The sequence below is a fragment of the Rhamphochromis longiceps genome, linkage group LG19 (genome assembly GCF_057381845.1).
Source record: "Rhamphochromis longiceps isolate RC_006_pf linkage group LG19, R_longiceps_female_GT1.1, whole genome shotgun sequence".
NCBI classification, from domain to species: Eukaryota; Metazoa; Chordata; class Actinopteri; order Cichliformes; family Cichlidae; genus Rhamphochromis; species Rhamphochromis longiceps.
Window position 1 is genome coordinate 2,838,155 of NC_140575.1, and position 25,497 is coordinate 2,863,651.

General features: G+C 42.1%; 2 protein-coding genes across 8 annotated transcripts in view; one reads left to right on the forward strand and one right to left on the reverse strand.

Annotated features, from left to right (window-relative positions):
* adck1 (aarF domain containing kinase 1) overlaps positions 1 to 12,477 on the reverse strand; it is a 170,823-nt gene extending 158,346 nt beyond the window's left edge. For 2 of the 7 annotated variants that reach the window (XM_085391114.1, XM_085391120.1), the window contains exons 1-3: positions 12,045 to 12,477; positions 10,946 to 11,083; positions 3,116 to 3,199 (exon numbers count right to left, since the gene is read on the reverse strand). In XM_085391114.1, the coding sequence (XP_085247240.1) occupies positions 3,116 to 3,199; positions 10,946 to 11,077 (216 nt within the window). In that variant the 5' untranslated portion in view covers positions 11,078 to 11,083; positions 12,045 to 12,477. Of the gene's footprint in view, positions 1 to 3,115; positions 3,200 to 10,945; positions 11,084 to 11,635; positions 11,700 to 12,044 lie in introns of all 7 variants that reach the window. The other 5 variants (XM_085391117.1, XM_085391118.1, XM_085391115.1 and 2 more) reach the window with 5 other exon arrangements.
* A 4,558-nt stretch (positions 12,478 to 17,035) lies between these two features.
* Positions 17,036 to 23,791, forward strand: snx6 (sorting nexin 6). The gene is made up of 14 exons (XM_085391365.1): positions 17,036 to 17,115; positions 17,260 to 17,310; positions 19,284 to 19,388; positions 19,463 to 19,573; positions 20,809 to 20,930; positions 21,022 to 21,145; positions 21,337 to 21,432; positions 21,521 to 21,626; positions 21,807 to 21,882; positions 22,035 to 22,074; positions 22,166 to 22,252; positions 22,336 to 22,495; positions 22,588 to 22,673; positions 22,885 to 23,791. Exons 1-14 carry the CDS (start codon positions 17,110 to 17,112, stop codon positions 22,936 to 22,938), a joined length of 1,224 nt encoding a protein of 407 aa, XP_085247491.1. The 5' UTR covers positions 17,036 to 17,109; the 3' UTR covers positions 22,939 to 23,791.
* The last annotated feature ends 1,706 nt before the right edge of the window (positions 23,792 to 25,497 follow it).

Below are 25,497 nucleotides of genomic sequence, written 5' to 3' on the forward strand. Positions count from 1 at the left end.
TGTTGTTAATTTAATTAACACCAAAGAACCAAACAAACAACCCCTCTGCTACTTAACTCACGTCATGCTATACTAAATATATTTAAAAATGTTACATTAATTTTTTGAGCAGTGTATTTGAAGAAATGTTTGTGTTGCAACAAATGTAACTGTAACAGTCTCTGTCTTTCAGTGGTAATGGTTCTGTCGACACTATAAAGTACAGAGGTTTAAACTGTGGCTCACACCTACCCAATCCACACAGGTCTGAACTGTTTTTTTCAAGCAAATAATCTAAATTGAAACTGCACCAATTTGATGGACCTTAAGCCCATCAAAAATCCCAAAGGGACTTTTGAGATTTTTCACTGCTTCTGACAGAGGAATTCACTCAAAAACAGAGAAAATCCCACCAACAAACTGATCAGATGGATCAGACCAGACGCCTAATAAGGCTCAGCCAGTGACAGGAAGGAAAGAGGGCAAAAAAGGGTAGAGTTTAGCAGTTACTAAAGTTTAAGTGCGATCATTGTGGATGAAAACAAGGAGAGAGAAAAGAAGCGAGTGACAAAATGCTCAGTGCCGTCTGAGACTATGGCCACATCAACTGGCCAAAACTTTTTTAAGCCTAGTCTTTAAAAAAAAGTAAAACATTTCGCGACTCCGATTCCATTATCGATATCACTCATGGATTCATTTCCTTTTAGGTCCTCTTATCAGTTCTCACTGGCTCCGCTTTGAAAGTTGCCACCATTGCTAAACAGCATATCGAAGTAAATATATACGTGCAGATTAACTGCATGTTGTGTGGTCAAATGTTTGTGCATGATGGAGGTATTTCCCCTCTTTGTTGGGCTCAGTGTGGGAAATACTGTTAGCGAATGCAAACACATATTACACAAAGCACTTTTCTTAAAAGTAATGTAATATGCACACACGTGATCTGTCTCTTAGTGATTACATCTGAACAAAAATGCTAGAAGCACAAAGACACTATCCACAGTGAACAGTTAGAAATCAAGGCTTCAGTCTGACTCCTCCCCCTGTTTATTATCTGTTCTGAGGTCCTCATTCACTCAGCTTTAACCTCACTCTGGGTTCTTTGCTAGCTTATCGTTAGCTTGCTGTCTGTGCAGGTGCTAGCAAAGAGCTAAAGTTCTGTTAGCAGTATAATGCAGATGTTTCTGTCCTGGGTGCAGTCTGCAAATTACCACTGCACTCTCGCCCTTTTGTACAATAAAAGTATTGTCCATGTGTGGCACCGTTTTCCTCCGAAGCTACACAAACCCTGCTCATTGTAGCACAAATGTGAACGCAGCAGACTAACAATTCAAAGGAATTTGAACATGTCAACTTTAAAAAAAACAGTGTCATGATTAAAGTCACCTTATAAACATGAAACAAGGTCTGTATGCAGTGAACAAAACAAACACTGGTCACTGTGCCCCACTGATCTGGATTCATTTGTAACGTTGTCATTTAACCCATTTGTCTGGATCATGTCTAGTAATGGGTAATAGATTACAGAAAGTAATCTTTGAGGTATTTTAGAAATGGGCTCATCACATAGTTTGTCCAGCAGAGTGTGCCCTACTCCACTGTTTAAACTTTAAGCACTGACTGAACATTTAACTGTGATTTACAGTGTATGCACAAGTATTCACAGAGCTTCACTTGTTCCAAAATGGACTGAATTCATTAATCCGGTCATTCAGTCTGACGTCACTAGCCGTGTCTGGGCCTAAACTCCGCTGCAGGTCCATATATCAAACGATCACTATGGCATTACTGAGAGTTGAAAAACTGTCTAAAGTCTTTCATCTTTAATAAAATGATCAGCGTTCTGCTCTACCAGGTGTAACAATTGAGTTTAACATCCAGGCATCCATGAAAACGGAATTTATGACATTTAACGGAGTTAGAAGTTAGCAGGAAGTTAGCTCGCTAGCTTCTATCTAAATACAATATAGCATGTCCTGACTGCGGGGTTTTGGAAACAAATTCAAACGTACAGCTCTGTTATCACTTCCAGCATAAATGAAGACAGAAAACTAAACAGCAGTGACGTTTGTAGGGTTACTGAAGTTGGGCTAGCTGGTATATAATGATGTGCTACGTGACCGCTAGCGACACAGCTATGTTAGCATAATATAAACAAGCTAACTTTTTTTCCACTCGATAAAAGTTAATGTGAGTGTTCTCGGTGGTCAGGAACAAATGTAATCGCATGGCAGGATGCTGTAAAAGGACCAAACTTCAGCCAGGAGAACAACTGAGATAATCCATCCACAATACGAGGTTAGTCATTCATATACTGCTGCATGGGCTGGGCTGTAGTTACATCCTAAGGTTTTAAAAACTGAGCTTAAATAAATGATTAGCGGTAATAAAAGCCGAGGGAGGTCAACAGTGATCACTGACTGTTTTAGGAGCTTTTTGAGATCAAATAGAAGAAAATACAAAACATTAAACATGTTAACAACACAAAAGCCATATTAAACACAGACTACTTTAGACCCGGAAGTAGGATTCGTCACGTCATCACTGAACGACCGGATACCAATAATGAATAAGTGAAAAGGTTTGGTTAAGATTCTTGCGAATTGCTTTGATTTTCTGTTTCTGAAACTTTAAAACCAAATCCTGTTCCTGTCAGAATATTTGTTTCCTGGTTTTGAACATGATTCTTACAAGTCTTTGAAATCAAAGGACAATAAATGACAATTCAAACAGACACACATCAAAACCTTCTTTCGTTTTAACCCCCAGAAAGTCATTTTATTATTCTAAAAAGCCTGCAGGGTTACATTAAAGCCCAACCCTAATCTTGCCATGGGTTCAAGCTCAGAGGATTAAAAACATTACATAGTATTTTCTCTGCATCTCTGGACAGACAAAATTAGAAAATAGTCTTAAATAGGTACTGAAAACCACATTTCCAAAACAGTGATGATGATGATGTCCCTGAATAGTTAAATATGCCTTCTTTAGTTTGTCGAGGAACAAGTTTCACAAACAGGAGAAAGAAGTGTGATGAGAACAGTGGGCAGTCTGGTTCACCTTCAGCTCATCACCAACAACAACAACAACAACATTTCACCCACCCCAATTCTAAAGAAACAAAGTGGTTCTCTACCTTTGACTTGAGGTGCCAGTATTCGTCTGTGCCATTTTCCACGTGTCTGAAAGCTGTGAGATAGTCGTAGCTGATGACTGCTGTCTGCAGACGAACAAACAAATGACATGAAGAGATTTTCAACTGCAAAGTGGAAGAATAGTTACTAACCTTCTGAGGTCTAAGTCATCGTATGTGCTAACCCTACATTGTATTGTGGTAGGAGGAGAATGCTGTGAATAACTCTGTGAATGGGAATCAGAACATTCTTGCTTCTGTATATATGATTTTACATAGTTTAACAGTTTAACATCCAAAAACTAAATAAGACATGTTCACAACTTAAGATAATAGTCAATATAAACATGTATTTTCCTGGCTTCATTCTATTCGATTTTTTTTTGTGGTGTAGAACTTTTATGTGTTAAACAGTCAATAAAATCAAGTGGACACCTTTGATGAAGCTCCTGATGATCTAGCCTCTTACTCCTTGTTTTTTTATTTACTCTTTAGTTTTGTGTGAATCTGCACGCTCCATTTGCCTGTCACTTTGCTGCTAGAACACCTGAGTTTCCCCAATGAGGAACAATAAAGGATAGACGACACCTGATCCTAGCAGGGGTGGGGGAACTCCGGGTCCGGTGTCCTGCAGGTTTTACAATAGAATAATCCTTTAATTGTCCCACAAGGGGACATTTGGGTGTAACAGCAGCAAGAAAGACACATATACAAACAAACAGTACACAAGACACAGAACAGAAACATACACAATTTTTACATATTTTAGATGTGTCCTTGATCCCACACTGCTGATTTAAATGGCTAAATGACCTCCTCAACATGTCTTGTAGTTCTCCAGAGGCCTGGTGATGACCTAATCATGTGATTCAGGTGTGTTGACCCAGGGTGAGATCTAAAACCTGCAGGACCGGCCCTTGAGGCCTTGAGGTCAACACACCTGCTATAGAGGTTACACAAGTAGCCCAGCTGCTCAAGGACAGCACATTAAACCATTCCATTGCCATTTATTGTATCTCCCAAAAGTGTCTCAAGACCATTAAGAGATTCCAGCAGACAGACAGCGAGTTGTGTGAAGAGGAACAGGATGAGCACTGCCAGAGCCGTACAAAATTACCTCCAGTTTCTGACCAAACAAACAGAAAGACTTTGTGAGCGTGGCCTGAGGGCCCAAATTCCTCTAGTGGGTCCTGTGATCACTGCCTGGCACCGTGAAGCCTGATTGGAATTTTCCATAAAATACCGTTGTGGCAGGGGTGTGCTCGAGGGGCAGCGCCACGGAGGCTGAGGACAAGCTGGAAGGAATCACACTGATGAGCTCTGTTCCCTCTTTAGTGACACCGGGGACAGGCAGTGAAGTGTGGAGCCAACCAGAAAGCTGGCCACGGAGAAACCAAAGGTGCCGAGCTGCAAGCGTTGTGTGTGCCATAACGTTAAAGGAAGAAAGAAACAGTTAGGGAACGCTGTGTGGCTCCAAGTCTTTCACAACTACTGACGTTCTGTGGTGTTCACGGATGAGAGCAGGTTCACCGTCAGCACATGTGGCTGATGTGATATGTCATATCACTGAGAGGTGTACACAGTGAACAACAACACAGCACTCACAATGAAGGTTTTTAACTATAAGGACAAAGAAGCAATGATGAAAGCAGCCAGGCTGAAAAAAAGGAGATTTTCTCCTGGAAGCAGCCAGTGATGTTCTATCAGGACGTGGCTCCTGGAGTAACAAGATGAGACGAGCTCGGGAGCTCATGGCATAACATCGCATTCATGACAATAAGGAGAGGCCACATATCTGTAACAGCTCTGCTGAGGCCAAAGATTTCATCAGGATCATCCAGGTAAAGAAAGGTCAGCTGGAAGTAACACAGGAGGATGTTGGAGCATCCGTGTGAATAAAAAGTATGATTTTTAAACAAAAACACTGATGACACAACAGCAGTGACGATGGCGCTGTCATAGTTTAACATGGAGTCAGTCTGCAGACAGCACAAAGAGGAAAAAGCTGGTGGGAGTCCTTCATCCAAGCACCTGATTGACAAACTCCAATGTGAAGAAAGTAACTTTGTAGCTGTTGACTGTTAACTTAGTCTGATACAATGTTTCAATCAGGCAGGTCGCTGAAGGCGCATGTCTGCTGTCCCACTTGAATCTGAAGGAGGGTGTATTACATCAGCGGTCCCCAACCCCCGGGCCGGTACCGGTCCATGAGTCGTTTGGTACCGGGCCGCGAGAGTTGAGACTCAGGTATGAAATGTATGGTTTTCAGGGTTTTTATGGGTTTTCAGCATTATTTTGTTATCGTTTTTATCGTTAAATCGGTTTTCCTGGGTCTTTTCACGTGTGTTATGAACAGAGATGGGCAGTAACGCGTTACTGTAATCTGATTACTTTTTTCAAGTAACGAGTAAAGTAAGGGATTACTATTGCAAAAACGGTAATTAGATTACAGTTACTTTCCCGTAGGAACGCTGCGTTACTGCGTTACTAAAACCGTGATTTCTTTGCGAGAATGTCTCACGACAGTGACGTAAGCGAGTGCGCCGTTCATGACAACAGCTGTGTGCAGATCAACAGTGAATCATATATCGAGTGCAGAGAGAGTGTGAGCGTGCAGCGTTTAAAGCGTGGAAGTACTGACCTTACTTTGAGTTTGATTCCATAAAAAGTGACAAAAACATTAGTGTCCGCTGTGCGTGGGAAGAAAACTTCTTTTTACAGCGAAAAAACCCCTAAACTTCCAACAAGCACCGAGTAGCTACGACGTAATGGGAAACTCACAGAGAAACTCGCGGATTCTTCCACTGACCGCGGCACACCTGCACCAGGGTAAACCTCCGCCTACCCCACTCCTGCTTTACAGGTGAAAATAGAGCAACAGGACCGCTGAGTCTTTGACTTTATTTATTTTCTGCTGTGTTTTACTTGCATCTATTTGAAAGATTGAGTGTAAACACAAAAAATATTTTATTTTATGTGCTGGAATGTGCAGAAAATAGGTTTAAATGTTAAACTAATTTCTTCCAGTCAGAGAATGTTGCAGATAATTAAATTTTTGCTTGATGCATAAAGTTAAAAGATTAAAACTAATAAAACAAGTTTTAAAAAGAGACTTTTCCATCTGATTACATTTTGTATGATGGATTATGCAGAAAAAGTAGAATTGGGCTGAAAGATCTATCACTTTATCACCTCTTCAGGTTGTAAATCGTGTTTTTAAAAAGTAACTAAGTAATTAATTACTTTTGAAAATAAGTAATCAGTAAAGTAACGGGATTACTTTTTGGGGAAGTAATCAGTAATTAGTTACTGATTACTTTTTTCAAGTAACTTGACCAACACTGGTTATGAATAAATCTTTTTTTCGGTACCAGTACTAGTTTTATTTTGTTGTATTTATCCGCGACACCTTAAAGGCCGGTCCGTGAAAATATTGTCGGGCATAAACCGGTCCGTGGCGCAAGAAAGGTTGGAGACCTCTGTGCTAGATGATCTTTATTTTATTATCTTTATCAAGGTTTTCCTAACATTATTTTTCAGATTCAAAGTGAAATCACCCAAAACCGTATGAATTAAGCAGGTTTTAATAAAACTGTATGAATATTTAAAATATCAGAATCCCAGTGCAAATGTACACGGGCCAGAAACACTGACTTGGGTCTGTTAGGCTGGACACCGAATCATTAGTAACATTAATTCTTTTGTTAACATTAATTATTAACAGCTACACATTATAACAGCTTGTTTTCAGCAGCACGACATTTTCCATCAAAGCCCACACTGTTCTTTGAATTTACTTGATTTTAATGAGTTCATCAGTGACACGTGGTGAGCTCATGTGATTTCTTCTTTTCATCCTCACTTAATTTTCCCCAGTAAATCCAAAGTATTCACATAAGATTGAATTTGTGTTGATTCAACATGACTTCTGTGATCTATTCTTATAGTTATTGTTTTATGGTTGATTATGTTAATTTGCTGCAGTCACTAGAGACCTCTAAACTTCATGCAGCCTTCAGATCACCTTAGGAATTCAGGCTGGAGCAGAGTTCATCTTTCAACAGGACAATGACCGCAAGCACGCAGCCAAGACAACAAAGAAGTGGCTTGGGGACCAATCTGTGAATGTCCTTGGGTGGTGCAGCCGGAGCCCAGACTTGAACTCGATTAAACATCTCTGGACCAACACTCCCCATCCAACCCGATGGAGCCTGAGAGGCTCTGCAAAGACGAGGAGAAACTGGCCAAAACCAGATGTGAAAGCCTGTAACATCGTATATGCATGTTGTACTTTAGTTTTCTTAACAAATTTTCAAGAATTTCAGGCAAACTGTGAATATTTCCTGGATGCACTGTAGACCTGCCCTAAAATGATTTGGGGATTTATGCAGGAATTCTCAAATCACTTACCAACAGTGTTGAATAAATCTGACTTGATGGCTTGAATGAGAAACTAAGAAAAGTAAAGAGGTAACACAGAAAGGCTATGAGGTAATACAGAAAGAACAAGCTAAAAGCTTCCATCGTTGTTGTTAAAACCTTAGCTTCAAATGCTAGTTTGAAATTCAAGGAAGCTTGGAACAACCATCTTCCACAACTTCCCAGCTAAAATTCTTTTTAACCCTTTGAAGGCCTACTAGGAGCAACCTTTGAAGCTCTTTTGTGAACTGAGGAGTTCCTGTCATATTTCAGGCCTGCTCAAAGAACAAAATCACTGGGTTGGAATCAGATATTAGTGAGCGTGATCTCTGCTTATGCAGTAACCACTAGAAAAACCCAGAAAAAATTCTAATGCTCAACACAAAACATTTTTATTGACATACACTAAAGGCACAGGGAGGTCATCAAATGTTGTCTTTATGGGATAAAGAGTTAAAAACCATCACTGCCTATCCCACCTGTTAAATCCTCAATAGAAAAGTGTGAATTGATTTTCTTGAATTTCTTGATTATTTTAATAAAACAGTGCTACACTGAATTCAGCCACAGATCTCTCTGGAAGCCTGAAACACACAGTGGTACCGTCCAATTCTTCCGCCTACCTGTCAGACTGGATCGCTACTCAGTTTTTAAAAGATACTTTTCCAGTTGGTTTAGAGACTGGAACAATTATAAACTCCTTTCTGTCATCTGGGGTTTTCACCTCCAGATACACAGACAACAGTTAATCCAAAATGCTCCCGCCAAGCTTTTAACCACATCGGTTATTGTAACTCTTCATTGTTACCTGTTAGTTTTACAACCATTTTTAAGATTACAGGGAGCGCAGAATTATTAGGCAAATGAGTATTTTGTCCACATCATCCTCTTCATGCATGTTGTCTTACTCCAAGCTGTATAGGCTCGAAAGCCTACTACCAATTAAGCATATTAGGTGATGTGCATCTCTGTAATGAGAAGGAGTGTGGTCTAATGACATCAACACCCTATATCAGGTGTGCATAATTATTAGGCAACGTCCTTTCCTTTGGCAAAATGGGTCAAAAGAAGGACTTGACAGGCTCAGAAAAGTCAAAAATAGTGAGATATCTTGCAGAGGGATGCAGCAGTCTCAAAATTGCAAAGCTTCTGAAGCGTGATCATTGAACAATCAAGCGTTTCATTCAAAATAGTCAACAGGGTCGCAAGAAGCGTGTGGAAAAACCAAGGCGCAAAATAACTGCCCATGAACTGAGAAAAGTCAAGCGTGCAGCTGCCAAGATGCCACTTGCCACCAGTTTGGCCATATTTCAGAGCTGCAACATCACTGGAGTGCCCAAAAGCACAAGGTGTGCAATACTCAGAGACATGGCCAAGGTAAGAAAGGCTGAAAGACGACCACCACTGAACAAGACACACAAGCTGAAACGTCAAGACTGGGCCAAGAAATATCTCAAGACTGGTTTTTCTAAGGTTTTATAGACTGATGAAATGAGAGTGAGTCTTGATGGGCCAGATGGATGGGCCCGTGGCTGGATTGGTAAAGGGCAGAGAGCTCCAGTCCGACTCAGACGCCAGCAAGGTGGAGGTGGAGTACTGGTTTGGGCTGGTATCATCAAAGATGAGCTTGTGGGGCCTTTTCGGGTTGAGGATGGAGTCAAGCTCAACTCCCAGTCCTACTGCCAGTTTCTGGAAGACACCTTCTTCAAGCAGCGGTACAGGAAGAAGTCTGCATCCTTCAAGAAAAACATGATTTCCATGCAGGACAATGCTCCATCACACGCGTCCAAGTACTCCACAGCGTGGCTGCAAGAAAGGGTATAAAAGAAGAAAAACTAATGACATGGCCACCTTGTTCACCTGATCTGAACCCCATTGAGAACCTGTGGTCCATCATCAAATGTGAGATTTACAAGGAGGGAAAACAGTACACCTCTCTGAACAGTGTCTGGGAGGCTGTGGTTGCTGCTGCACGCAATGTTGATGGTGAACAGATCAAAACACTGACAGAATCCATGGATGGCAGGCTTTTGAGTGTCCTTGCAAAGAAAGGTGGCTATATTGGTCGCTGATTTGTTTTTGTTTTGTTTTTGAATGTCAGAAATGTATATTTGTGAATGTGGAGATGTTATAATAATAATAATAATAATAATAATAATGGATACTTTATTGATCCCCATGGGGAAATTACTTGTTTTTCTCTGCATTTGACCCATTCACTCAGTGAAGCAGTGGGCAGCCCACTAAGCAGGCGCCCGGGGAGCAGTGTGTAGGGACGGTACCTTGCTCAGGGGTACCTCAGGGTAGCCGTTAAGTGGATTCGAACCGCCGACCTTCCGATCATGGGGCGACCACTTTACCTACTGAGCTATCCCAAACTAAAAACAAACTAAAAACTACTTCCACAAACATTCAGCTTTGATATTAATGAGTTTTTTGGGTTCATTGAGAACATGGTTGTTGTTCAATAATAACATTATTCCTCAAAAATACAACTTGCCTAATAATTCTGCACTCCCTGTAGTTTGCTTGTGTTTAAGCCCTACACAGTCAGGCTCCTGCCTACAGCTGCAAGTTGCTGACTCATGAACACATTTTACAGCATGACTTTGTTAAAGACTTGCATGGTCCCTAAAGGTGATTGGGCTTTTACAGTTTAGACTGTAGAGTGATTTCTTCAGTCACTCTGTAAAATCGTTTAAATTTCTTGGTAAAGCTTATTTTTAATCTTTCTGCTTTTCTAAGCCACTAACGTCCTGATGAAACTTTTACCTTTGTCTGTGTAGGTTCTTGTTTATCCAGGTCATGGTAGTCTAAGGAGCTTGGAAAGAAAAAACAACTGGAGTTTCCTCAAGACGTTTCATCAGGTGATCTGAATGGGTCACATAACAGTGTGAGGCATGGTCTCACAATGGTTTCACCAAAACCTCTGCGGACCTACGCCTGGGCTCATGTGGTCAGGCACATGATCAATAGTGGGCCAACGACCCTCTTAAAGGACAGCTCCCACCTGGGATTCTCCATCATTCGGTCTTAGAACTGAAGACGTTCCTGGGATGAGAGCTGAAACATCTTCAAGAAACTTAAACTTTCTTTCCAAGCTCCTTAGACTACCTGTTTTAGTGTCAGATTGTATGTGTACTGGTTTTGAAATTTGAAACTGTTTTAAATTCTACTTAAGGTAGTTTTAAATTTCGAATTTTTATTTTCAAAATGTACTTTCACTGTTTAGCAACTTGGGTGCTGAATAAATACAAATGAAGTAAAGATACAAAGATGCTTCAACATAAGCAAGTTCACAGAAGTGTTACCAGTATAGCTGCCTAGTAGAAGGACTAGTAAGGACCTAATGCTATTATCATTAAAGGCATTTTAGAATATGAAATTTCCAAGTAGTGTTGTGCAGTAACTCACAGTCGCCACAGCTCGTCCAAAGCGGATCACACTTAAGTCACTGAGGTCCAGGTGACTGCTATAAAGGTAAAATCCAGATGAGGCAAGTACTGCTGTGGCTAGAGAGGAGACTTTGAGGAGCCGATTAGCCATGAGTCACTGCAAGAGGAAGACGAGGGAGGAGATCAACAAAGTGCTAAAGAAGTGTTTCATTCATTGATAACTCGGAATAATGCTGTGTTGATTCACTGTGGCTGATTCACATCAGGCACTTTGAATTGACACAAAAAGAAAAGTGCCTCTTAATATGAATCTACATTTGAGATCTGATCACGGCAGAAGGTTGCATCTTAGTTTGGTGAGGGTTCAGGCTTCAGACAGTTTGTGCATTACCAAGGACCCCAACAAGACTAAGAATAAGACAAATATGGACTATTTTGAACTGCCCAGAGCTCTATAAATGTCCAAGAATAAAAACGTGGAGCTAGAAATGTGGAAAATAGGTCCTTTTTTATGTTTTGTAATTCCTATCTGCAGAATTAAAACTTACTTACTCATTAAAGGGGGAAGCATTTCACCAGTAGGGGTGTCGAGTTATTGCTGTTACTGTGTAACTTTGGATCTTTTAAGCACTCCCCTTTTATCAGGTTGCAATTTAAAAGAAATGAATGTTAATGATTCACTTGTTTAAATAAGGTTATACCGACTTACTGTGATATAAACTGGCACTGAACAGGAGTATAGTCTAGCCCCAGTTCAACTTCAGCTGATACGGCTTAAGCACCAAAAAAGAGGGGGAAAAAACATCTTGTAAGTGATCCTGAAAGCATCACCTGCGCGTAGAGGGCAGACTGTCCTTTATTTACGGTCAGAAACTGGGACTGTTTTTAAATAGAAAATGTCAGTTATATGTCAATCACCTGGCCTGGAGATCACTGGAGTTTATCTGATTTGTCTAAAAATAAAACAACAATATACATGCAATGTTGTCGCAATAATATCAGCTACCTAGTTTGCCACTTGATTAAAATATTACACAGTGAAAGCACTAGTCTCCTGCTTTTCTTAAGCATCTTTGTGTTGGTGCACCTAAGCCGGCTCGGCGTGTTATGACACTCACCCTGAGCAGCTAGCGGCAGGTCAGCTCAATGAATCACAAAGCAGTTCCTGCCGAGACAGCTCCAAGTAGTGTCTTTGCCTCAGACCGGATTTCGCTGGTGTCTCGTTTCTAAAAGACGCTAATAAAGAACAGGATACGGCGACTGTGAGCTTATCATCACTTGTGTTGTTGTGTTATGCAACAACCGGCTGGGTTTTGTAACAGGCGATGTATGGCTGCACCACCCAGCAGCACTCAGTGCTGACCGGCGAAACTAAACGTCTCAATGAAAGAACTACGAGCAGCTTTACCTGACTCTACAACGCGCGCTGACTGACTGCCATTTATCCGTTTGATTTGACCTCTTCGCAAAATTTCGACGCAGAGCCAAAGGATTCTGGTTAATGTAGTACGGCCTGATATGGAGCCTGTAGAAAACATGGACGACGTAACAGCTCCCCGAAAGTCTCTACTGCCCCCTGGCGTCTGGCTCCAGTATGGCTCATAAACCCCGCCTCCTGTGTGGCCCACAGGGCCGGCCCTAGAATTTTGGTGGCCCTAAAGGAGATTTCATAAATAGCCCCAAAAGATTGACTGCTCATAACTAGATGAAGATGAACACACTTCATTCTTTTAAATGTAGGGTGGGAGAAATTACATGTGTACATGTGTAACCACACAACAAATGAATTTGTTTTCAACTTGTGCAAATTATCCAATAATATTAATATGTCAAAATATGATCTAAAGGATGCAATGACACATAGCTAGAAAGTTAATATTTAACATGGAAGAATTGGGGGCAGTTTAGACCTTTCATCGAGTTTGTGTTAAGATAAAGTAAATTAAAACACCACTTATAATTATTTCCAATACTGTGAGAAAACATCAGGTTCTTTGTAACCAAAAAAGCTAGCTATTATAAATGACATTGCAGTTTTACTTAATTTGAGAAGCAAACAGCAAGTAAAGCTTGTTCTAATAAAAAACACATTAGCTAAACTAAATAGAATTGTTACGTTTTAGCTGCTGTTTGCCAGGTGAAAATTACTGCGGCTACATTCTATTTAATTTGTTCAAAATGAAATGCTAACTCCAAGTTGCAAAACAACAACAAAAAAAAAAAAAAATGCACACATACACACACAAAAATTGGTAAGTAGCTAACAACCAAAGCTAACAATACAATCAAATAGGTTACTCGGTTATTAATTATGTTTACAGTTTGTCTTGAGCTGGCTAACAAGCTGAGGAAAAACAACCTGCCGTTCAGGTTAAAATGAACTGTGGCTATTTACTGTGAAATATGTTCAAACACAATAAATACAACATAGCTTCATCCTTAAGGTAATCACACATCTGTGCTGAGACGTAGTGTTATGATGGTACTGCTCCGATCTTACCCAACCATTAGCCCCAGAAGTCCTGTTGTATTGTCGTTACCTGACAGTATGAAGCTCCTTGAGGCAACTGTGGTTGTGATTTGGCGCAATATAAATAAAACTGAAAAGTCAGCAGATTCTCGGGATTTAAATTATCCTTATGTTCAGTATACACAAACATCTTTAACATGCTGGTTCAGATGCTTATCCCAGTGAAAATGCCTTTTTACTGTTAGTTTTAAATCAAAATGAAAGTTTAAACCAAGTATGACACATATGAACATCAAAAAAATAAATAAAGACAAGCGAATGATTCAGTTGAATATATGCTCCAGTGAGACATTAAGGTTCACTAAAACTATCGACGAATAAACAGTTCATATGTCAGCAGTGCTGAAAACATGTAGGAGCAGAACTTCAGATCCTGCAGTGTGTGAAACAGGGAAGGATGTTTCAGACCTAAGGGGTAAACTTTACATTTGTGATGATCCTGTTTGTGATTACAGGAGCTGCCCAAGGATTCAGACCTCAGCACCACCCAGTGACAAAGACAGATCATCTTATATGTTCACTCTTTGTAATAACTAACTGATGAAAAAAGTACAAACACTCCCCCCCCCCCGGTTTGGATCTTTAGCCATCAGAATTGTTGTCTTAAGGCCAAGAAAGATGCCAAGCGGATTTATTTTACCAAGTGGATCATCATGGCCTTGCCATATTGGTCCATTTGATTGACCTTGATTATAATTATGTATTTATTTTATTTTGCTACAAACGGGACAGACATGACAGGGGGATAGGACAGGGAGAAAGAATGAAAGAAAGAGAGGGAGAGAAAGAAAACCAGAGGGGAGAAGAGACGGTGAGAAGGGGGGAAGAAAGAAAAAAAAAAAAAACTCCTGGGTCACCTGTATGGAGAAAAAAAACAGAAGAGAAAGCAAACAACAAAGAGCAACATGATAAAAAAACGGCACCATCACAATAAACTAGCTAGCAGTAGATATCAGTAGATACTAAATAATAAACGATATTGTGCAGCACGCAGGATAGACAGCGCAGAATGTGCTTTGAGGCAGCAGCCAAGAAAGCTGTAGTCCGCGTCTGTGAATACCCGTGTGTACACCTGTGTGCATACCTGTGTGGATCAGCATGCTTGCATTCCAAAGGTTTCTCCATGTAACGATCTGCTAGGGAGTGTGGGGGGCCATAGCCCCGTCCCCCAGGGCATGAAGCAGGTATGGAGGAGATCCAAGCCCCCGACATCCAGAGGCCCCAGAGTACGAGGACCCGAGGAGGACCACCAAAGGGGGGGGAACCGTGCCACCCTCCTGGGAAGAGCTGAGTAGAGCCCCAAAGGAGAGGTCACCCAGCAGCTACGGAGCAGAGGTCAGAGGGGGTTGCAGTGGCGTGCCCGCGGGCTCTGCCGGCAGCCAGCTGTGCCAGAGAGGACCGAGCTTCAGGCCCAGAGGCCGGAGGTCTGAGGGCACCCCACCCCCTGGAAGGAGCCCAGCCGGGCCACAGACCCCAGGCCCCGCCAATCGACACAGACGAACAGGCGCACGCGGACACAAACGTGCATTCCCACCCCATATGCACCACCAAATACTCGACACTCACCCAACGTGTAGACAGACACAAATAGACACTGCACAGACAGTCTCACTCCCCAAACATACTCTATATCCCAGGTCCAGGTACCCCCGCCCTCAGAGGGGCAAACCGCACCTAGACCCAGGAGATGTAACCCTTCTCTCTGGGGTGGAGGCAAGCGGACCAAAAGTACAAACACTTAAGTACCACATGATGTGCTGTCAGCGAAAGCTGCAGCTGTTTTCCTGATAAAGTCAAAGACAAAAAGCCAAAGGGATTAATCATCCATATAACTGTGTCACTGTATATCAGCAGAAACATGAATTCAGTTTGGTGTTTCACTAAACTACTGATCTCAGACCTGCACAGATTCTGCTTTTAACACTGAGTGTACTCAGCTGCATGAAGAGCACATGAGATAAAACCAGATGGAAGGTCAAACATCTTCACTTGTATGTTGAACTAAAAACGTCTGATCTGGAATTCTTTCACACTGCTTTGCTAATTGTCAGCTGTGTGTCAGGCTAGGACCCAAATGTAGGACTCAGAGACGGAAAACGTACAGCAGCAGCTTTATTGCTGGAGAAACAAGCTAAAAGTAAAATACATGAACACTAAAGAAATAAAAGGCGATCTAGAACTACAATCATACACAGACTAGACCTGACCTGACAACTAACACGGAGAACACGACACCAAACAGAGGGACACTGAGGACTTAAATACAGGCAGGATAACGATGAGGCTGGGGAACAGCTGAGAAGACAGCTGTTCCCCAGCCTCATCCTCTGACATAACAAGACAAAGAGGAAGCAAAACTGAATACAGTGAGTGCAGGACAAGGACTATCAAAATAAGACAGGAAGCACGACGAAGACGTAGATGAAGACACACAAGCTTAACACTGAGAACAGGGGAGAAACTAGCACAGGGACATTACTGTGTGGAGAGACGGAGAGGCAGCATGAAACACGCAGACACGAGAAACACAGGGAAGACACAGAGACAGACACTAGCCGCTAGAAACGTTTCAGCATTGTCTGGCAGAAATGAAGGCGAAAATCTTCATTTTATCTCATTTTTCTTACTTTTATGTGTTTCAATGGTGTGCTCCTTTTGATGTTTAGGTTATTTATCTATCCTTGTCAGAGTCGGGGGGTGGGGGGGGGAGCCTATCCCAGCCCTCTCAGGGTGAGAGGCAGGGTACACCCTGGACAGGTTGCCAGTCTGTCCCAGGGCTATGGTATGGCTTGATTGTGTATGTGACAAATACAATTTCAATGGGAATTTGATTTGAGGTGTAGCAGCTTTACTATGAGCTCCTCTCAAATAGCTTAACTCCTGGCCTCTGCCTAACTAAGGGAGAGACTAGCCGCCCTTCAGTGAAAGCTAATTTCTGCTGCTTGTATCAATGATCTCAACTACCCAAGCTCACGATCCTACGTGAGGGTGGGGACTTTGATCGACTCGTAAACTGACAGCTTTGCTTTTACATTTAGCTCTCTCTTCACCACTACAGAAGGTCGCAGCATCTGCATCACTGCAACCATGGCCCCAGTCTGCCTGTCAATCTCCTACTCCCTTTACTCATGAACATGATCCCAGATACTTAAACTCCTCCAGCAACTTATCTGTGTGTGCACTCCATGCTCCGGGCTAAGGGGCATGGCCTTCAGACCTGGAGGTGCTAATTCTCATTCCCACCACTTCACACTTGGCCACTCACTGGTGTGAGCTGGAGGCTACCACCTGATGACACCAACAACATCATCTGCAAAAGCAGAGATGATTATGAAGCCACCAAATTCCGTCGTCACTTGGTTATGCATAGAAAGTATGTCCAGAACCATTATGAACAAAACTGGAGGCAAAGTTCTTCCAAAAAAGGAACTTTCCACATGTGAGGGAACGTGTTCTGAAGAAGCTGGCTCTACCTTTTTTATTTCATTTTTATAGCTTTTATTTTAATTTAAGTTTTCTAATATTCGTTTAGTTTGTTTAAAAGTAGGTTTTCTTTACAGGTATTTTGTTTTGAATTAAATTCATGAAATCCGCCCGACGACGCCTGACTGTTCTGACGTCACTCCACTTCCTGTCTCCACCCATTTGCAGCCATGATGGTAGGTTTCTCTGTCTCTTCTGTTTTTCTTGTGTTGTCTGCTCGGTGAGCTCGAGAGGTTCCACCGGCTGTTGTGTTGTGTTTGCGTTTGTGTTACGGTCGGTGTGCAACTAAACAAACAACCCTGTGCTCTTTGTCTTCGCAGCAGGAAGGGTTGGACGACGGACCCGACTTCCTCTCCGAGGAGGACCGGGGAGTGAGTGCTGTCCGTCTGCCTGTCTGTTTGTTCACCTTGTGTCTTTTCACCTGTGTGCCTGTGTGTTGGAGTTTGACGCTCTTCTGTGTTTGATTCAGCTAAATCAGCTGGGTAGCATTAGCTCGCTCATTTTTCTAGGGAAGTTAGCTGTCCAGGCTAACTTTAGCTTATTGCTAATGGGCAGTTAGCCTGTCAGCTGTGGTCAGACTGGTTCTCCAAGCCGCGAGTACAGATGATGACCCGGCTGCAGTCTTTGGGCTTAACCGAGAGCTAACGAGGCTAACGGTTACAGTGAAAGTTTAAATGGCAGCTAACGAACCACTGACTTCGTGAAGTTCATGTTGATGGTACGTGCTGCTAGCGCTGCTGTTTTACCATCAGCTGTCACATGACTGAAACGCTGCTCCGATTCTAATTGGATAATCCCTGTTATTCTCAACGAAGCTCGACGAGGGCAATTCAGTCCAAAATTCCACAATGTTGGATAAAGGTGTCCATGTTTCTGTAATTCTAGGAAACACGACACGGCTTTCATCATCACAGGGACCAGCAATCTAAAATCCAGACAGATGGACAAACAAAACCCCAAAGTCAACCTTAAATATAGTTTACTCAGTGCTCTTGACCTGACTTGGTAACCGAGCACTTTGCTTGTGGTTCAGGCTGAACTACCACTGCTGTCCCCCGAATCTAAATATTATCTTGTAAATAATTTAGGTGCTTTGTGTTCCATCTTTTCTTTCATCCTGACGTGTGTACAGAGCTGAAAGTACCCAGATGTCCAAAATACACATCCAGAGGTTTATTGTTGCTGCTTGTTGAGTAAAGAGCTGTGGTTTTATGGTAATATCGTTTAGTAAAGCTGGAAAATTATTTTTACAGGTTGTTTTACTCTGAAGCACATGTATACAGTTACATACACTAAATGATATTATAGAAGTCTTTTACAGAAGTGTCTGATTCATGTATCAGTCACAGCTTGATTTATAGATTTATTCCTAAGAACATGGTGTGCATGCAGGCTTTTCAGTATGTTGTGCTTTATGGACTTTAGAAAGAGGAAATTCAGGATCCCCTCTGAAAGATGGGACAAAGTAAAATGAGTCTTGAACCTGGCCTCAGTCAACAGACGATTTCTGTTGTACAAGAACAAACAAAAAGCAAGAAAAGTTGTGAATTTACTCCCATCTGAGCACCTTCAGTATATTTATGATGTAGCTGTTCTGTGAGGGCAGTAAGGTTCACACAGTCAGGAGATCCAAGTGTCTCAGACCTACATTCTGGTTTGTGGATAAGAAATAGAACAGAGATATATTATTAAGACACTGGTGTTATAGCTGGACTTCTATACTGTGTACTTGTGGTCCTTGTTAAAACCGTGGCAGCTGTCACACCTGTCAGAAAGGTGTGTGCTGTAGTTTTTGTAGCTCGAGTGTGTGATACTTGTCACTGTCTAATTATGTCATTCATTTATTGTTGCCAAGTGAAATTGAGGTGTCAGTCCAATAGCACACGATCGGATGGATGTGCAGTTACATGTTCTTTAATGCAGTGTCCCAGGATGTTTGTTGAACTGGGATGGCGACACAGCTGTATTTTTTGTTCCTTCTCCATATGAGGCCTCTTTTTCACGCTGCATAGTTGTTGTTGTTTTTCTTTAGTGATTCCGTTTCTTTACTTTAAACTGGGCCTCGATGCTGCGCCTCGGTTCATTGGTTTTAGCTCTTGCCCCTTTTGGGTGAGACTACTTTTCAAACATCTGGTAGGTAGATCCTCTCTGCTCCAGCTGTGTGCTGAGACCATGGCATATGCATGCAAAGTAATCAGTAGAACTAACTTCTGAACAAACAAAGTTCTGTACTGTGACACAGTACGATGTAGGTGAAGAGTACACTGTAACTGACAGCTGGCTTTCGTTGTGTGTCTGTACTGCTCACTGCGTTGTTGGACACACGGTCTCTGTCCTCCTGCAGCCACGTGCAGTCAACGTGGACCTTCAAACAGATGCCATGCTGCAGGTTGACATCTCTGATGCCCTGAGTGAGCGAGACAAGGTCAAATTTACCGTTCACACCAAGGTGAGACTGACTGCTGTCAGATACGCTGACAGACCTGAACCTGCACACTGCTGATGTGCTTCCTTTTTGCACAGAGCACGCTTCCCAACTTTAAGCAGAACGAGTTCTCGGTGGTCCGACAGCATGAAGAGTTCATCTGGCTGCATGACTCCTTTGTGGAAAATGAAGAATACGCAGGATACATCGTAAGAGCAGCATGCACAGAGGACTTCACTTCACCCATAGTCACCATTCTAAGACGTAGAATAACGTTAAGCTAAGTCGTCACTTTAAATAAGCCCACGTTTTATCCTGTGTCTCATTAATGAGATGTAGAAAGACAGCTTTAGTCTTGAGCCATTATACACACACACACACACACACACACACACACACACACACACACACACACTCTTTTGGGGGAGGTTCTTGTGTTTTGGGGTTTTTATGGTCAAGCCACTTGACCTTAACCTCTATCGAGCATTCAAGTATAAAAAGGCACCACAATTACACAGAAACAGAGACACACACACTGAAACACACTCACTTATAGGCTGGCACTTCCAGAGCCTGGACTTTCAAATTAAGATAAGACAAGCTAAGATAACCTTTATTAGTCCCACATGTGGGAAATTTGTTTTGTTACAGTGCAAAGTTAAGAAAAAACATACTGTAGTAGGATTAGATAATAAGAATATGAATAAGATACTGCACACAATAGAATAAATATATATACAACAGAATAAAATACAATATTGTCAGAAAAGGAGGATTGCTGAGTATTGCTGAAATAATTGAAGCAGTGTGGCAGCATCTGGACATACAGCGAAACAGAAACATCCAGAAAAGAACAGGAATGCCTTCAAGTTGCCCAGAGAGCTATTCCTGACGGCTACTTAAAGGAAGGAACGTTTGCCTAAGACATTCCAGGCTGTGTTGAATAAAGGCCGTCATACCAAGCTTGTTGAATTGCACAGGCTGTTTTTTTTCTTATTTATTATATTTTAATTTCTGTTTCCACGTGTTCGAATCGCTCTGCTTGCTTCCAATATTTCTATCAGAATATAAATAAATGAGGCTCAAGTTTGAAAAGAACAAGTAAACAGACACAGGCAAGACGCACAATAGTTCTTACCCAAGAAAGGTTTCTATTTGTAGGCAGAGCAAAAGAGAAAAGGCCCAGGACGTTAGTAAGAGGGTTCCTAGTCTTAACCTGCCAAATTCTGTTACATTTAGTTATCTGACAGTGACAGATTTAACATCTGCCTGTACAAGTATCTGAACGACATATTTCAGTATCTGGAAACTGATGGACCAGCTTACATCACCACTAGCAAAAGAGCAGACAGGCACGTGCAACCGAGTTATCAAACCTGCATCAGAGGCCAGAAAGAGTGTGAGCTGGCTTCAGTGTAGAGCCGTATGCGTGTTGTTGTTGCAGATCCCCCCAGCACCTCCAAGACCAGACTTTGATGCATCCAGAGAGAAGCTGCAGAAGCTGGGCGAGGGCGAGGGATCCATGACTAAAGAGGAGTTCACAAAGATGAAGCAGGAGCTCGAGGCGTGAGTGAGCACAGACAGCAGTTGTTGTCCCCATAGTTGTTTGACGTGCTGGATTAATCACCACATCGCCCCTTTTTGTGTTGTTGCACAGAGAGTACCTTGCCATCTTTAAGAAAACCGTAGCCATGCATGAGGTCTTCTTATGTCGTGTGGCGGCTCATCCTGTGCTCAGGAAAGACCTCAATTTCCATGTCTTCCTGGAGTATAACCAGGATGTAAGTATCACACCGGATTCATTTCATTTTTAGGATTTCTGAGCAGCTCGAAGAGCCAGTCGTCAGTCAGCACAGGACCTCGTGGTGCTCCTAGGAATAACAAGCAGGTCGACAGAAAACGGAGGTGTTCTATACCTGCTAACTCTGTGTTGTTCATCTTTCTTTTCTTTTTCATGTCTTGTTGCCAAAAGCTGAGTGTACGAGGGAAGAACAAGAAGGAGAAACTGGAAGATTTCTTTAAAAATGTGGTGAAGTCGGCAGATGGTGTCTTGGTGGCTGGAGTCAAGGTGAAGACCCAGGAACTAGTTTCCACCTCAATCAAATGTGGTTTCCATGTTTTCTCTTTATTGATAGTTGCTGTTTTTGCGCCTGTAGGATGTGGATGATTTCTTTGAGCACGAGAAGACGTTTCTGTTGGAATATCACAACAGAGTCAAGGATGCTTCAGCCAAGTCTGACAGAATGATCCGATCACACAAAAGTAAGAATCTTTTAAATCTGTTTTTCTTTTGTAAGTGATGTTTGTGTCTGTGGCATGAGCTGAAAGGTCAGGTTCAGGGCTTGTGTTAGAGTCTCGAGTAATTCATTGAACAGAGACTTGGAGTTTTATATAAAGGAAAACTGTGTGACGCTGATGTCCACGTATTTGTTTTCTGTTTAGATGCTGCTGATGACATCAACAGAATTGCCTCATCTCTCTACACATTAGGAACACAGGACTCCACAGACCTCTGCAAGTATGAACAAATGTTGTCTTTGAACTTGACCTGGAGCTGCCTTCATGTGATGATTTTTGCTAACACTTGTATTTGGTCCTGAGCAGAGCCAGGTTGTAAACATACCTGCATCACATCTGTCTTGTTCTTTTGTTCCCTTTTTCTTCCTTAAGGTTCTTCCTCAAAGTGTCAGAGTTGTTCGAGAAAACTCGGGTATGTCTGATCAAATTTGGAGTTTGCCTTGTTATCTTATTACCCCAGTAACTCTAATGTTGGGACCATGTTTGGGGGGTTTTTTAAACAGAAAATTGAAGCTCGCATTGCAGCAGATGAAGACCTGAAGCTGGCCGACCTGCTGAAATATTATTTGAGGGAGTCACAGGCTGCAAAGGTCTGATTGACAGTTGAAGTCACCAGTTAAAAAACTGGCTTTGTTAAATATTGCAGTTTATGTGATGATGTCTCCCCTCGCAGGATCTCTTGTACCGGAGGAGTCGGGCTTTGGTCGACTATGAGAACGCTAACAAGGCTCTAGATAAGGCTCGGGCCAAAAACAGAGATGTTCTGCAGGCTGAGACCAGTCAGCAGCTTTGCTGCCACAAGTTTGAGAAAATCTCAGAGTCTGCCAAGCAAGGTCATTTTTTGTTCTTCCTATGTCAGCGTACAGGTGAAGGAGTGTTGGATGTGTGTGCGGTCTGCTTTCACAGTGCATTCTTCTCCAAACAGAGCTCATAGACTTTAAGACAAGGCGAGTGGCAGCCTTCAGGAAGAACCTGGTGGAGCTGGCCGAGCTTGAGCTCAAACACGCCAAGGTACTGAGTATACAGAGAAACCAGCCGTTAAAAGAGCATTTCAGCTGTTCAGGAGTGTCTGATCTCATTATGTGAGGTGGCTGTAGTGTAGGAGAGGAGCAGGCTGCCTTCTTAATTGAAAGGTTGGCTGGCCTCTCCAGTCTGCATCCTTGTAGTATTAAGCACTTCATAAGAACCAGTCCATTTACCTATTACCGTGTCTCACCTGCAGGGGAACCTCCAGCTGCTGCAGGGCTGTCTGGGCATCCTGAAAGGAAACACTTAACTGTTTGATACTGCATACATCCAGCTGGATGCCCCCTGGCTTCTGTCCCGCCCATTTCCAGCTGGACAATCCCGTCACATGGGTGAAACCTGCAAGGACAGAAAACCGACGCCAAGATAACTGGACCTGGAGACAAATAGAAAGAGTCTGAAATAAAAAAGACAGGAAGTCTGTTGTCATCATCACTAACAAGACAGTCTTTTTTTTGTTTTTGTTTAATGCCCTGAGTCCTGTTCATCATCTTCCTCTTTCTCAAGCAGCATAAGTATTGGTCCTACTGTTCTTTTGCCTGATTTGCAGCGCCTGTACTGGCCCTACTGAGCCACCATAACCAGCAGAGTAAGACTGCTCCCTCAGAGGTCCTAATAAATTAGCTGTTTCTGTGGTTTCAGTCTGATTCTGCTATAACTGGATATGATTGGACATTCTGTACTTTTTGTAAATTTGTGAAGTTAAATAAACCAGATTCAGTCTAAAATTGTCACCTTTTCAAAACGTAAATAAAGATTTTAGGTCAAAAGAGAAACAAGTGAATGTGACTCCTAGGAGGGGATACTGACCCGGTCTGCTGCATCTGTACTCACGGGTCCAAGTTTGTCTCTGCTGGTGACCAACCTCCATCTCAAGGCCGCTTCTGTCGTTTTTGAGTCTTATTTAGTGCACAGCAGCATAACTTTAGCTCAACAAGCTTACTGCTTTAACCAGAGAAGGAAAAATCAGACAGTTGCTGATTGTATCGAACTGTATTACTGTTGGCTTCTATTGTGATGCATTGCACTCCTATTAGTGTGGGGGTTTTAATTTTTTTTGTGCTCTAAAAAACCCTCAGTCGACCACAGTGTCTGGTTAGTAGCTGTTCATTGAACTTCTATCAGTGTTTTAACAAACCTGGAAACAAGATTCATGTTTTGACTTTGTTTGAAAGTTTAAAGACTCAAAAACAGACAAAAGTAGTCAGTAAAAGACAAGTGTGTGTGTGCTGTTTTATTTTTGTGCCACACATGGCCTCACCTGTTGTTTTGCCGTTTGCATTTTCTGCCTCTTCGGTTCTGTTTATTTTGGTGGCGCTTGTGTGTCCAGGGGGGATCTTAATGTGTATCGACTTCCTGTGGCGCTGCTACTGCTGTGTGACGGCGTTTTGAGTCCAGTTCTCTGTTCCTGTTAAAGTGTAAATTCACTATAGAAAAAACAAACACAAACTTGTACATGTTTGTATTAGTTGACTAATGAACGCTAACGATCTTCATCACTCATTGTAGATTCTTTGTTCACTTATCAGACGTTTGTCACTCTAATCGAAAGCGGAGCTTCTGTTTGCCTTAACGCTGATCGGTGGCTCCTCATGGGTCATTGAAAAGAAAAAGTTAAGTCACCAAATGAAAACAGTTTCTGTTCTTATCCCTATTTTTTAATGAACTGTATACGAATGTTTTTCAATCTTGTGTGACCAAAGCTGCTTCTGCTGATTCAAGAAGGAAACAAAAATAATAAAAGATGATTATGAAATTCACAACATTTTAGTTGTTTAAACTTCAGCAGGTCTGTAATCCACCCTGATCGTACTGAGACTCAATAAAACTTTACAGTTTTCTTACAAATAATCTCTGAACAATTTGTTTTTATTGGTTAGACATATTTGTATCCATCATAATATAAACGAAATAAATAGGGCGTGTCCCATTTTGACCTCGGGACTTCTATGCTCACGTTTATGGCGTTCCATGTATGCCCGTCTTGCACCCTCCTGCTGGATTGTCTGAGAGGTACCTTTGCACACCCTGCACCTGTCGTCTTACCTGGTGTGGCAGACCCCAGCCGGTATGGATCCTGTGCTGCCATGATCAGTGTCTCTGGCCTGTCTTTCAGTCCAGCTTTGTCCAGTCACTGGTAGGATTTCTGGAAGTCAGACACGTCTTAATGGGAAGAACAAGATCTGAGCAATCATCTGCACCCTGCCGATCGTCAGGTACCCTGCTGGGAGAATAAGCTGGCCAAAGGAGGCGATAGAAGTCACTCACATCAAGACAAGAAGGCTCCTTACCGTGCTTGGAGGGTTTCAACCCAAATCCAGCACCCTTACGCTAAGTGGACGGAAGTGGGCAGAATCCATGAAGCAGACCAATGAATACATCAGATTACTGTATTGACCTATTACTGTAGGTAAACATCTCAGGCAGCAGAAACCCAGGAAAGAGGGGAGCAAGAAGAGGAAGCAATACGGAAGGACAGGTCCCTGCACGACATGTACAGGCGCACCAGTGCATCCTCCTGTACATGTCGTCAGATAGATGAAGTGGTCGATATCAAGAAATCCTACTGGAGAAACCTGGACTGAAAGGCAGAACAGAGGCACTAATCATGGCAGATGCTGAATTTTTCAGATATGTTGAAACGAAAATAAATGTCTAGTCTGAATATTGGCCAAGCTAGTGCCAGCATAAGATTTAAAGCCTGTTACAAAAATCAAACTGAAATTTTATAAAAACAAATTAAATTCTTGGAGCTTCAACTTAATGAAAATAATGATCCAGTCAAATAAAACAATTTACTGCTTTTGAG